This window comes from Pavona decussata, unplaced genomic scaffold, assembly GCF_977016875.1.
Source record: "Pavona decussata unplaced genomic scaffold, jaPavDecu1.1 SCAFFOLD_93, whole genome shotgun sequence".
NCBI classification, from domain to species: Eukaryota; Metazoa; Cnidaria; class Anthozoa; order Scleractinia; family Agariciidae; genus Pavona; species Pavona decussata.
In genome coordinates, this window is record NW_028145510.1 from 871,802 (window position 1) to 884,642 (window position 12,841).

The window sequence follows — 12,841 nt, forward strand, 5'->3', positions numbered from 1 at the left end:
TGCCCTTGCGGATCATAGGTGCAATGTCGATGGATGAAAACCCTGGTTTATGTTAGATCATGATTAACCCTTGAAGCCTTAACAGTGATCAGCATTAAATTTCTCCTTGTAATATCAATGCTTTTTCAACCCATGAGGGCACGAGAATTGTGGATATCACCCAAGGTGAATTTGCTTGATATTTTAATAACTTCTCCCCAGTACTTTTATCAGAAAAGTTTGGGGACAAGATAGGAGAATTTGTTCTCTGATATGAGGGGTTAAAGAGTTATGCATCAATAAGAGTTTGATTTAAACCAACCAGGCACCTGTGTAAATAAGCACAGTCAGAAAGAGAAATCCACTTACCTGCATCTTGGAATCTTCTTGAAGCATTCTGGAGGGGATTTGTGACAGGATGAAGTTCGTACTTTCTTAGTAAGGGCAAATTCCAGGCAACTTTCAAAATTGCATTGGGAAACTACTCAAGAATAACCATGTCAATTTTAGTGGCTGTTATTTCTCACCATCTCCTGTTTGAAAACATTATTCATTGAAGATTTAAATAAGGAATTATGGTCTGCAGTTTTTGAGAAATTTAATGTTCTTTAATACTCTATAGGATCTTGCAGTAGCAATCGTGATGCAAAGATGTAGTTTCATTGATTTTTTTTATTTGTGAATCAAAATAAAAGAACTACTGTTAATTAACAATAACCGTTGACAATACATTTTTTAAAAAAGCATCCATTAATTCCAGTTTTCATCATGCCTGTCTTAAAGATCCTACCCTGCTCATAAAAACTTAAGCCATTTTATGGAAAATACAATGTAGTCTAATAATATGGTGAAAATAAAATTGCCAAATTTTATCAAGTCCAGTTGATCGAATGCTTATTGTCACATTTGTTTATGGTCAACTCTTTCAACTGCGATGTAAAATCTTGTCTTGTCTGTTATGTCGTGCCATCCAATTGGTCCACATTCACAATCGGCACAAGCCAAATATTTGATGGATTTTACTGTCATCGAAAAACCAACATTTTCAAAAGCAAACATGTCAGGAACAAGCCAATGTCTTTTGAGAGTTTCACCTTCTTGGTGTTCTGTAGCAAAATCTTCCTTTTTCTGCATGAAGGGCAGGAATAGCTGCAGGTAAAAAGAAAAGAGGGAGTGTGAAATAAAATGCTGTGTCCAGCTTAATTTTTTCTGCTCTTTGAATTGCTTGGTTATGTATTCAGGACATTGTATCATGAATTTAAGCCCACAAGATAATACATAAGTACAAGTTAGTGTGGTGCAGATGTAAATTAAAAACTAGCGATAAAAATGAACGACGTTTCGACCCCTCTGAGGTCACTTTCAAGTTGTAAGAAAACTATTAAAAATTAGCATACATAGATCTTGTGAAAATGCCAGAGCAAACTTGACTGTCTAATTTTTGAGATGCTTTTTTATAAAAGACATAAAGCCAAGACTAAACAAACAGTCCGACTCAATCAAGAGTATAATTATATTTGTATTCTTTATCTTTTTATATCCCTACTGTCTTAATCAGTTCTTTGTACTTCATAGAGTTTTGTCACTTCCATTTTGTAATGCTTAGCATTTACATATTTTATCGCTTTTAAACACTCCCATGTTCAAAATTTTACCTGTGTATGCCAATGTTTAATTGTTTTCTTACAACTTGAAAATGACCTCAGAGGGGTTGAATCTTTGTTCATTTTTATCACTAGTTTTTTTTTGTTAAATGCTTATCAAAGAAACCTCTTATGAGAATATGTTAACTAATAACTTATTAATAAATAAAAACAACAACAATGTCTAGGGAGGGTAGTACCAAGCTAGCTCGAGGTTAACTAGGGCAGCACTAAAGAGTCAAATTGGAAATTGGAAGTGTTTTTTTTTTTTTTTTTGTGGAGGGAGGAAAACCGGAGAAAAACCCTCAGAGCAGGGACAAGAACTAACAACAAACTCAACCCATATATGGTGTCAAAGCCAGGAATGGAAGCTGGGCCACAATGGTGGGAGGCAAGTGCTCTCACCACTGTGCCATCCCTGCTCCCATGTTAGAGAGTCCCACATGGGTGGAAGCTGCTTGTAAATGTTATTAAAGATTAGAGGCTGCAGGAAGTATACATAAGAGATATCTGCACTAGGACTGAATTCTGTGTAACCTAAGTAAAACCTGACTTTGTGCACTTGAGTCTCAAGGTGTTGTTTCTGTTTTGAAACTAAGGGTGGTAGGATGCCAGTTTTTAAATCGATCCAGTTCAAGTACAACATTTACCGAAATTAGGCATTTTTTGATGCCAATATTGTGGTGTCACTGTCTAAGACTTTTCACAGAGACTGTGCTCCCTACTCTTTACAAACACTCTTCATGCTAAGTTTGCTTATTAACTCTTTAACTCGTAATACCAGAGAACAAATCCCTATCTTGTTCCCATACTTTTCTTGTAAAAGTACTGGGGAGAAGTTATCATTAGTGATCATTAGTGATCATGTCCTTACGGCTTAATTCTCATGACCTCAGGGGTTGAATAAGCATTGATATTACAAGGAAAATTTTGATGCTGATTACTGTTAGGGCTTAAAGGGTTAAGGTGTTCTGTTTTGACAATGGTGACGGTGAGAGCTTGGCGGACAGCTGGCTCAGTTTAACTGAAAATATTTCACAAGGTAAATTACCTCTCTTTCTTCATATCTAGCTGTACTCGGTCTTAACACCTTTGACTGGCAGAACTTGCACACTACCCACTTGCTATTCTTTCCATCCTCTATAAGATCATCCATCTATACGTAACGCTAGCTGCTGATTCACACCGCTCCTTTTCAAATGCCCAAAGACCAACCATGCCCAGAACAGTCAGGCGACCTCTAATCGGAACGCGTGTACTGGGAACTAAAGACTCAACTTCCGCCCCACACCTCCCCCACACCGACTCCACACCACCCAGCCTCCCCATCGATCCTTGCTTCACTAAATTAAAGTCAACTGACACCTCCCGGGAACTTTCAGTTACATCGGTTTGAAATTTCTGGTGGGTTTTTTTTTTCTTTTGGATGGACAATTGATCGGAATATTGTTGGGGACTTCTTTACGATATTTGTGGAATTAGGTGAATAATTTATAGACTTGCGATGCAGTGCAGCTTTGCTGTGTGAAGGCTAGTACCATGTTCCCGTACATGCGGTCCCACTTTGAAAGAACGATTGAATTTTCTGTGTTCTTTATGCGTACCATGCACATGGGCCTGGGATGGCATAACAACGCAGTTCCTTATCATTACGTATTTTCACAGGCGTCCCAAGCTCACGTTTGGAGAAAGCGAAAAATTAATTATCTATTAATTCATATTTGCGTCACGGTTTTGTGAGTTGGAACGTGACCTTTCATCTTACGCAGTGTTAGGCTACATGAGAACCGTTGAGAATTTGAGCGCTTTATAAGACGTTGTATGGGGAATAAAATATCGTTCATTTAGAACGCTAAATACTTTAAAATATCCTCATTTTTTACGTCTAAGACGGAGTCTTATGAAGGGGGATTCCGTCTTATGAGGGGGAGAACAGTGGTGGCGTAAAAAGCCCAAAACAGCGAAAATAACGGAAAAGCACAACGGACACACAAGAGGTGAGTTTTTTTTAATCATCTTACGTAAAAAATGAGGATATTTTAAAGTATTTAGCGTTCTAAATGAACGATATTTTATTCCCCATACAACGTCTTATAAAGCGCTCAAATTCTCAACGGTTCTCCTGTAACCTGACACCGCTTAAGATGAAAGGTCACGTTCCAACTCACAAAACCATGACCCAAATATGAATAACCAGATAATTAATTTTTCGTTTTCTCTAAACGTGAGCTTGGGACGCCTGTGGTATTTTGACATTTTTAGAACAAATTGAGAAATTTGCTTCGTCACTCAGAGAAACACAAAACAAATATCACACACGTATTTAGGCCAGAGAACCAATCAGAGACCTTTCTTTCACCTGTGTCATTCACATTTAGGCAGTCGAGTGACGTAAGAGAAGAGCAGATAAAGATTTCGAACCGGTTGAGAGTTTGGTAGAGATCAACACAGGCTGCAGAACAGAACAGAGCTAATAATGGCTACAGTTTTTACACAAGGCATCACAGAGAACACCGATCAAAGGTAGAGGAAGTCAGGTTTTTAATATGAAATAAACTTATCCTTTAGTTAAATTCTTTTCGTGATCTTTTGCTTGATAGTCTCGTCGCATCTTCTGAACTAGCGGTCGAAGAGACGGGATGGTTGTTTCGAAGGAAGTGTTCTTGGAGACCAACCTCAGAGAGATTACTGGAAGCAGCAGAAAAAAGAATTTTGCAATGTAAGTTTTTGTTATAACTTAGTTATTGGGCATGTTCTGAAGTTAAAATAATGAGGGGGTTCATCGTGCCCAGCACCTTCGATTCACTTCGTTATACTAGTCGTGCGATCTTCATTTTGTGCTTATGAACTTCTTTTGTCATGATGCGCTATTTTGCTGTGTGCTGTTTTCTTTTGTAGCCCATCCCGACAAACAAAAACATTCGGCCAAGATTGATCTTATTAAAGAACAATAAAAAAGGAAGAAATTAAACTGAAACATTTTCCTGCCACCTTACCTTAGGGACCGTTCATTTTTTATAAGCATGGGGGGGCTGGTGGGATTTGGGGGGGGGGGGCACGAGAAAAAAAATGGCACTAAAGGGGGGGGGGGCTACCAAAAAAAATTGAGTGAAAGAGGGGGGGGGTCACCAGCAATAATTGGCTAGTAGGGGAAATTGAAAGTGGCTCAACACAGAAACAGATGAAGAAATTGAATATTATTTCAATTTCCTAACCACTTTTAATTTGTTTTACATACTGAGGTCGAAATCTGCATTTCATATTAACAACAACTGAGGAAATGAAGCATATCTGTTGGAAAAGCAATAATGAATATAAACTGAAGTAGACACCTATGTTTGTACAAGTTCAAATCAATATAAAAACGTAACAGTCTCACTATTGAATCATCCGTGGGGGAGTAGTTTTCTATTAAGTGGTTGTACTCAGAACTATATCAATAGATTGTTTAATGTTCTGTTTAATAGTACTCACTTTTATAAAGACTGTTGATTGGTAAATTATTTGAACCCAGGAGTATCAGTAGACTCAGTAGTATGCCTAGTGTGAACATCCAGATTAGTTTTTAATAATAGAACTGTTGTTGGTGACTTCAGTTGACGGTAAATCTGAGCCGTAGCTATAGGCCATCTTCAGAAAAGCTTGTAACTGTCATTTTTAATAGCAGTACTTTAATATCCAGGCGCGTAGGAGGGGGGTTCGAGGGGTTTGAACGAACCCCCTTTGAAGATCAATACTGGCGGAAGAAAAAGCACAATGAGGAGGTTGAACAACTACATGAGGTGTACCATGCGAGAGAGTAGAATGTCCGCCCTGGTTCTAAATGCATATCAAATATGATATGCCTGTCAATCTTGACGAGATAGCCAATTAATTTTGTTCGAAGGCCTACACCCGAGAATGATGCAGTTTACCAGCTTGGTGTATGACTATCAGCAGATCGAATAGCTATCAGAACTTGGCAGGGCGCGGAATGTACATTGAACTTTCTTGTTTAAGTTGAAACAATTATGCCGCAGAAATGATGTATATAGCTTAAAAAGCTGCTGTAAAACAAATTTGTGATTCACCTAAAATGGGTCTAAAAATGCAGGAAATGAGGTTTCTGGGAACCTAGATTTTCAAAAATTTCCGGGGGAGCATGCCCCCGGACCCCCCTAGTAAGAGCGCCTCCGGCACTCAGCAAGATTTGGGGCTCAACGAACACCCCTATCTAATTCTACCTACGCGCCTGATATCTGTGTGTCCGCTGTTTTTTTCTGTTTAATATGACTCGTAATCGTTGATCGGTATGCTTCGATCTGTATTTTGTTAGTCAGATCTGTACGTGTATTAATTGTTTCTACTCGAAGGGGAGTTATTTCACGTTAACCATTTGCTTGATTAATTTTTCTAGTTCATTTGAGAATCTAAATGGAAATTTAGGGTTTGCCGTTGTCGTAAACGTGTTGCTATCTATAAAACGTTTTTTTAAACAAGAGAAATCTTTACCTAAGTAGAGAACGGTAACTTTTTAATAGTACTGTAAAGAAATCACAGTAACAATTACGTTTATCTTTGATATAAACAGGACATAAGCGTTTTGTTAAAGTTAGGAGTATGATTTGTTTCTGGTTGGGTGGGAGGGGGGGCGGGGTCATCAGAAAAAAATTGTTTCTGCTGGGGGGGGCCATGTGGAAAAAAATTGCATGCTAGGGGGGGGGGGGGGGTCATACAGTTTCGTAGTGGTAAATAACCAAATCCCACCAGCCCCCCCATGCTCATAAAAAATGAACGGTCCCTTAGAGGTGATGGCTACACGCACCTAATAACAGAGTTGACCTAGCTTTTACAGATGCGTTGTTACGAGGTGATTCCAGGAAATCCAATCGTTTCCATACAAGTCGATTTGAGACAAACCGAAGTCTATTCATAACTAAAGTCGGTTCGATACAGTTGAACTCAAGCAAGTTAGCAAGTTATCTGGGTTAAGTACAAAAATCTTTCCAAGCTCTCACTGTGGTATACCCGAGTATGGCTAACCTGAGTATCAGGCCTTCCTAAGGGAAGGAAGGGAAGGAGAAGAAGCTTTTCTTCCCTTTTCCCCTTCCTCTCTTCCCCCTCCCTTCCACTCCCCCCAGAAAAGCCTGATACTCAGGCTAGGGTATGGCAGAGTAACAGAGTTTGATACTGAACTGAGTAGTTACCTTAATTAATGGTACCTGAACTGGCTTGCAAACTACACAGGTCAGTTTCTATGTGATTTTAGCAACCAACAATTATCGAGTTAACACTTGCTGCATACTTGCTCTCGCACAGTTATCAAGACTCGTTATGAAAGCAAGTACGTACCTGTGGAAGACAATAACAGAATATGGACCGTGAAATTCAATCCTCGTGCAACAAAAGTGCCATTGGTGATGGTTCATGGCTTTGGCGGGGGTATAGGTCTTTGGGCCATGAACATCGATGCTCTTGCCAAGGACAGGACTGTCTATGCAATTGACGTTTTGGGATTTGGACGCAGCTCTCGTCCTCAGTTAAGTACAGATCCAGAAGAAGCAGAAGTGGAATTTGTGGACTCCATCGAGCAATGGCGGAAGGAGATGGGCCTGGAAAATTTTGTTCTGCTTGGACACAGTTTTGGTGGTTACTTGGCAAGTTCCTATGCCCTGAAGCATCCCTCCAGAGTTAAACACCTTGTTTTGGCGGATTCGTGGGGTTTTGCAGAGAAACCAGCTGAGTTTGAGTTTGCTGTTCCTTTGTGGATCAAAGTGTTAGTAGCTGTTGTGAGCCCATTTAATCCACTTGCAGGATTGAGAGCTGCTGGACCTTGGGGTATGTTTATGCACTCAATCCGGATTGAAAAGCGTTGTCCTGTGCAAAATGTGAATGATGCTACCTGATGGAATTATTGGGTGATTTAATTAGCATGCACAAATTTTGTGTTGTTTTCTCATCCACGACAAATATGCAAATTTTAAGCTCTAAAAACTGCACATGCTTTCATTTTCTAACTAGAAATATACAACTAAGCTCATAAGTCAAACACTTCCCAGAAAACTGTTGGGTGTTATCATTCATGGCTTATACCTTGTACCTGATGACGTTTTTTTCAATCTAGTGTAAACACTTTGCTGTTCTTACTATGCTAAGGAAGAAGTCATGCAGTGTTCTTGGCAAAAAACATTCTGAATATGCTAGGAATGATCTTTAATAATTATGTCAGAGGCCTTGGAAAAGTGGGTAGAATTCTACATCATTGTCACAATAATCCTGTCTCTCCTTATAGAGAATAGGGCTGTTGATCCTTTTCTATTAAGTAACATTCATTTTCAAGTGTCCCTCTGTCATAAGCAGAGCTCTTTATCTCTGTTTCCTTTCAAGAATCCATTTCTTAAAAACTCTCAAACAGTTTTAGGCCATCAGGAGATGAATTTTTTTTATCCATTTTCTATCTATTTGGGGTAGTTTTATATAGCACTAAGCAGGCCTCCAGGAAGGAATTGAAAATAGGGAAACCAAAAGGCTTTAATCCTATACAATGTTAGAAGGTTATGTGAATAATTTTCAATAATTAACATTTTGTTCTTGTGCTATCAGAGGGGGCTTTCTATGGCCAGACCGATCAGTTTGTAAATGGAGTGTACCAATAGATTATTATCCTTCAAATTATTTGAAGGATAAGTTTTATTCTACTGTAGCTGTTTGAATTTCTTCAAAATAGAGTTTACCATTTAATTCAGATTGATCATTCTTCAAGATTTTCCAGCACCAACCCTTCTGCAGCGCTGTCAGCTCTGTTGTTGGAGAGATCCGTGAAACTCAAAAGAAAACTAAATGACTCACAGTTTCCACAAGGCTGAAAGGTTCATTGTGCCAACTCTTACAGCAATCCTGTGTAGTAGGATGTGTTGGGGGGAATGCTCTTACTAGTAGGTTCTGAGTTAAACAGCAATAATTGCTCCCGTTGTTCCCATCAACTTTCTGTGAGCCTTATCAAAAATTACACCCGTTTTTGCGGTATACAAGCTAGGGACACGTGACCACTAGCGGAAAATCCTTGTGACGTGTTGCTGTTATAATGGGGAAAATATCCAAAAATACTACGAAACGCGTGGGCACGCGGCGTGCTGTTACACCTTCAAAATCATTGACACATTCGATTTACATTTCGATTTACGGTCTGGTCAGCCAGTTCTGGCAAATGGAAAGTACTCTAAAATGTTTATCCAAGTTTTGTATTAAAGAATAATTGTATTTTTGTTTTGTAACTTCCCAGGTCCATCATTGGTCCAGAAACTTCGGCCTGACTTTAAGGGGAGGTACTCGCGTCTTCTATCAGATGACACCATTTTCAATTATATTTATCATTGCAATGCTCAGAAACCAAGGTATTACTATGGAACTATAAAGTAATAAATATGCATGTTTTGGGTAAAAAAAAAACTGTTAATGGATGTGTGAACAGTATGCAAGTTTTTAAGACCTTGAAAGCACTTAAATGGATTTGTTTTCTTTTAGATCATAGGAAAACAAAAAAAACTTTCTTTTCAGTCTAGAACCTAAAAGTAAACATAGTCCCTCCCTGCCCCCACCCCACCCACCTAGAATTCAATTGTGAGCATTCAAAGATATTTTTGCAGTTAAAGTCGAATATGTTGGAAATGGGGCGAACATGGAACAATTGACAAATTATTTGAAATTACTTTCTGACAATTCATGATTCTGTTAAAATCTCAAACCTTATGACAATTGCTTGACATTGCAAATTTTCCCATAAAACACTGTATTTCTTGATGGTTGTCTAATTTTTAAAATGGAAGATTTTGCCACGAAAATGCCCATGGTAGCTACTAGTATTGCCAGAAACATTCTCTTCATATTTAGGTTTATTGTGATTACTTGAAGCTTTTGACCCAAAATAGAAAGGAATTCAATTTTGTAAAGAATTCTAAGAAGTGCACCTGGATATGCAGTTAACAAATCAATGGTAGTTTTCTGTGGTGTATACTCTTGTAGACCATAAAACTGACGATGTCATAAAATGTTCAAAACTCAAGTAGAACCAAGAGATGCAGGCGAGTGGTTTCACTGCCAAGTTGTGAACATTTTATGGTCTTTAAGAGCACAGACCATAGGAAACTTTCATTGATTTCTTTTCTACAATAACATGGGAAAAGTACGAGCGGAATTTGCTTTATTTTCCCTTGAGAAAGCACACACATTACATCTGATGTAATTTCTATTGTCTGTACTCTTATAGACAATACCTACAAGCCAATCAGTGGGCAGGAATTTTGACAGTTATTGCAAACCTTTTGTTAGTTTTAATTTTCAATTAAATTCTTTTTTTTCTCCTTCAGTGGTGAAACAGCTTTCAAGAATATGAGTGCAACGTTTGGCTGGGCCAAGTTTCCTATGATTCACAGAATTGCTAATGTTGACCAAAACGTTCCGATGACTATGATCCACGGTGCAAATTCATGGATCAGTTGTGATCCCAGTTATGAAACTAGATACATGCGGAGTGGCAGCTATGTCGACATTCAAGTAATTCCAGAAGCTGGACACCACGTTTATGCTGACCAGCCTGATGTCTTCAACACTGTTGTGGATAAAATTTGTCAAAGAGAGGATAAGAAACTGATGCGGCTTTTAATTGAGACGAGCGTGTAATATTTTTCATCTTTCGAGGAGTGTGGACGAAATCTTGTACATTGTAGCTTAGCTTGAAATAGCGTTACTGTAAGTTTAAAAGATATCAATAGGTAGATGCTGTAAATGTAAGACTATAAAGCGTTTCAACTTGTAGGTAGGGGTATTGAGCAATTGTAGTCGAAACATTTATCTTGTAAATAATTTTAAGGATATTTATATATATATATAGGTTATTTAACTTTATAAAAGATCTCCGAATGAGAGTGTAGGAGTTTAGCCTGTTCCAGGCTTTCCAGGCTCCTAGAGAGACGCGCGAAGGGGAAGCCCCTCGCCCTCTCCTTTGCGCGTCTCTCTAGCTCACCCTGTCCTTCGCGCGTCTCTCTAGGAGCCTGGAACAGGCTAGTAGGAGTTAAGCCTTGTACAGATAGGTTACATCAAAAAAGCAAAAGAAGAGATAAAAAATATTGAGACTGTACATCAAAGTACCTAAAGAAGCATTCACAAGTGACCTATCCACCCTTTCCAAAACTATCCAAACACATTGCCAATAGATGAGCTTGGGAAACTGGTGCCTAGAGAATCGGTGGGGGGCGAACACGACTAAGGCATGGCAAGAGGTAACCGTGGTAACCCTGCAATCGGGAACCACCCGAGCCAGCAGCCACCACTGGGGGCCGTCACACTGAAAATTTGGTGGAAAAACAATACTTACCCAGAAATTCCTAGCCATAATATGGGTGGGTGCAGTGGGGCAACAATCCGCTGCACAGCAAAATTATTAATGATCAGAATGATCCTCGACGATCAGCTAAATTGCAAGCTAAATATATCGCACAACAGGAACCCGCTCTGCCAGGTGACACGGCTTGTCAGGACCGAATCCCGGGCAAGTTATTTACATAGATGAGAAATAACATCGGGCCTAAAATGGAGCCCTGAGGTACTCCGGAGCTGACAGGCAGAGGATCAAGGGCTTCACCCAGCACTGTTTCACGTTGGTATCGAACCATCAGGTAAGAGCTAAACTACTACAAGAGGCTGCCTCCAAGTTCGAACTCGTGCACATTCAGTTGCAGCAGGCAGCCGTGATTCACCTTAACGAAGGCCTTAGACATATCCATACACATCATGTCCACCTGTTTTCCGTCGTCTGGTAGGGAGCCCACGTGGTCTAAAACTTCCAAAAGGGTAGAGGTGCATGATTTCCCATGAATCCATGTTAACAATCTCTTACCATCTAGTACAGTCTATCTTTGAAGCGCTAAATACACATCGCTCAACGACTTTGGATACCAGTGACGGTAAGAAGATGGATCTGTTATTTTCTGTGCACTCGGCCTCACCCTTTTTAAAAACAGCAACAACGTTAGCTTCCTTCCAGTTCTGCGGGAAAGAAGCAGTGCTTAATGACTAAACAGCTTGCAAAGAGATGGTACAATTATCAGGTCCTGTAGTTTTCGTGACACCAAGTGATTTGAGCACGGATTTTACTTCGCTAACGGTGCGCGTTAATTCCGACATATCAGGAGAGGCTGGTGCATTGGCAGCGCTTCCAGATGAAGGGGGGGGAGGGGGGGCTCCGCAGCATGCGCTTAACTGCTTTGCGCAAGTTTTTTAACTTCTCTTCTAGGTGGCTCGAGAGCTTTTGTGTTATCTGATTCGTTTTCTTGACCAAATTAAGTATGGCACCAGACATCCATGCAAGGTATGAAATTCCGTCCCTTAAGCCTCTTGGCCTGTATAAGGTCGGAGACCGCTGCAAGAAACGCGTCTTTCCATTGACGCCAGTCACTATTTATATCGTCATTGGCTATGATTGAAGAGAGGTTAATTGCTGACAGAGCCGTACGCAGACCCTCAAAGTCGTCTTTTGCGTAATCGTAAGACAAATCTCAGGGTTTTTGGTGGGGTTTTTACAAAAGCGTTAAACTGGAAAATAATGACGCTATGGTCTGTAAAAACCCCCGTATCTTTTGGAGAAAATATGATTTGGAGCAATTGCCTGTGTCACTTCCTAGAATAATTCATCATTCTCATTCATTCACCAGTCTGGAAATCAGTATACCATCACATTTATTTCATATTCATGGCTTTTAAGCCATTTCTGCACATAAACACGTTCCCTTGAAAATACAACGTCGATAAATACATTTACGCGCAGGGGTATTGCAACGCTTAGGTGTCCAAGATCAAGGGCTTGTTTCACAGAAAATTTCGAGAGGACAAAAGACAAAAAACAAGACAATGCGCCTAGACACAAAGACAATGGAGCTGCATGCATCTGTGTCCAGTGAAGATAGAGCTTTGAAAAAAGGCAGGTCTATACTGGAGAAATAAACTTTGTCCTCCCCATTGCAGGAATATTTTCGAAAACAGTACTGCAAGATGTTTAAAGGTAAATATCATTGGTCTCAGTGTTATCAGCTAGCACAGTGTAACACGTGCCGCAACACTGATAAAAAAATCTAAGTCAAGTTTCATGAAGTTAGCGCTTCATAAGAAACTGATTATTCTTTTCATATAAAAAGTCATTGCATAGTTTCATCATGTGACTTGTACTTCTTAAATTTAAAAATAGT

General features: G+C 39.5%; 2 protein-coding genes across 2 annotated transcripts; one reads left to right on the forward strand and one right to left on the reverse strand.

The window, feature by feature from the left end:
• Positions 1-631: 631 nt before the first annotated feature.
• On the reverse strand, positions 632-2,982 carry LOC146473470 (guanine nucleotide exchange factor MSS4-like). Its single transcript, XM_085118178.1, has 2 exons — positions 2,674-2,982; positions 632-1,128 (listed from the first exon to the last, which is right to left on the reverse strand). The coding sequence occupies exons 1-2, from the start codon at positions 2,776-2,778 to the stop codon at positions 880-882; spliced, it is 354 nt and encodes a 117-aa protein (XP_084974304.1). The 5' UTR covers positions 2,779-2,982; the 3' UTR covers positions 632-879.
• A 997-nt stretch (positions 2,983-3,979) lies between these two features.
• Positions 3,980-10,737, forward strand: LOC146473471 ((Lyso)-N-acylphosphatidylethanolamine lipase-like). The gene is made up of 5 exons (XM_085118152.1): positions 3,980-4,145; positions 4,223-4,341; positions 6,921-7,439; positions 8,884-8,995; positions 9,968-10,737. The coding sequence occupies exons 1-5, from the start codon at positions 4,099-4,101 to the stop codon at positions 10,278-10,280; spliced, it is 1,110 nt and encodes a 369-aa protein (XP_084974278.1). The 5' UTR covers positions 3,980-4,098; the 3' UTR covers positions 10,281-10,737.
• Positions 10,738-12,841: the final 2,104 nt, after the last annotated feature.

Excerpts from the sequence above, each read along its gene's own strand:
- LOC146473470 (XM_085118178.1), bottom strand. The coding sequence starts at position 2,778 with ATGGATGATCTTATAGAGGATGGAAAGAATAGCAAGTGGGTAGTGTGC. Across the intron at positions 1,129-2,673 it reads CTAGATATGAAGAAAGAGAG|CTATTCCTGCCCTTCATGCA; the intron begins GTAATTTACCTT and ends TTTTACCTGCAG.
- LOC146473471 (XM_085118152.1), top strand. The coding sequence starts at position 4,099 with ATGGCTACAGTTTTTACACAAGGCATCACAGAGAACACCGATCAAAG. Across the intron at positions 4,146-4,222 it reads ACAGAGAACACCGATCAAAG|TCTCGTCGCATCTTCTGAAC; the intron begins GTAGAGGAAGTC and ends TTTGCTTGATAG. Across the intron at positions 4,342-6,920 it reads AGAAAAAAGAATTTTGCAAT|TTATCAAGACTCGTTATGAA; the intron begins GTAAGTTTTTGT and ends GCTCTCGCACAG.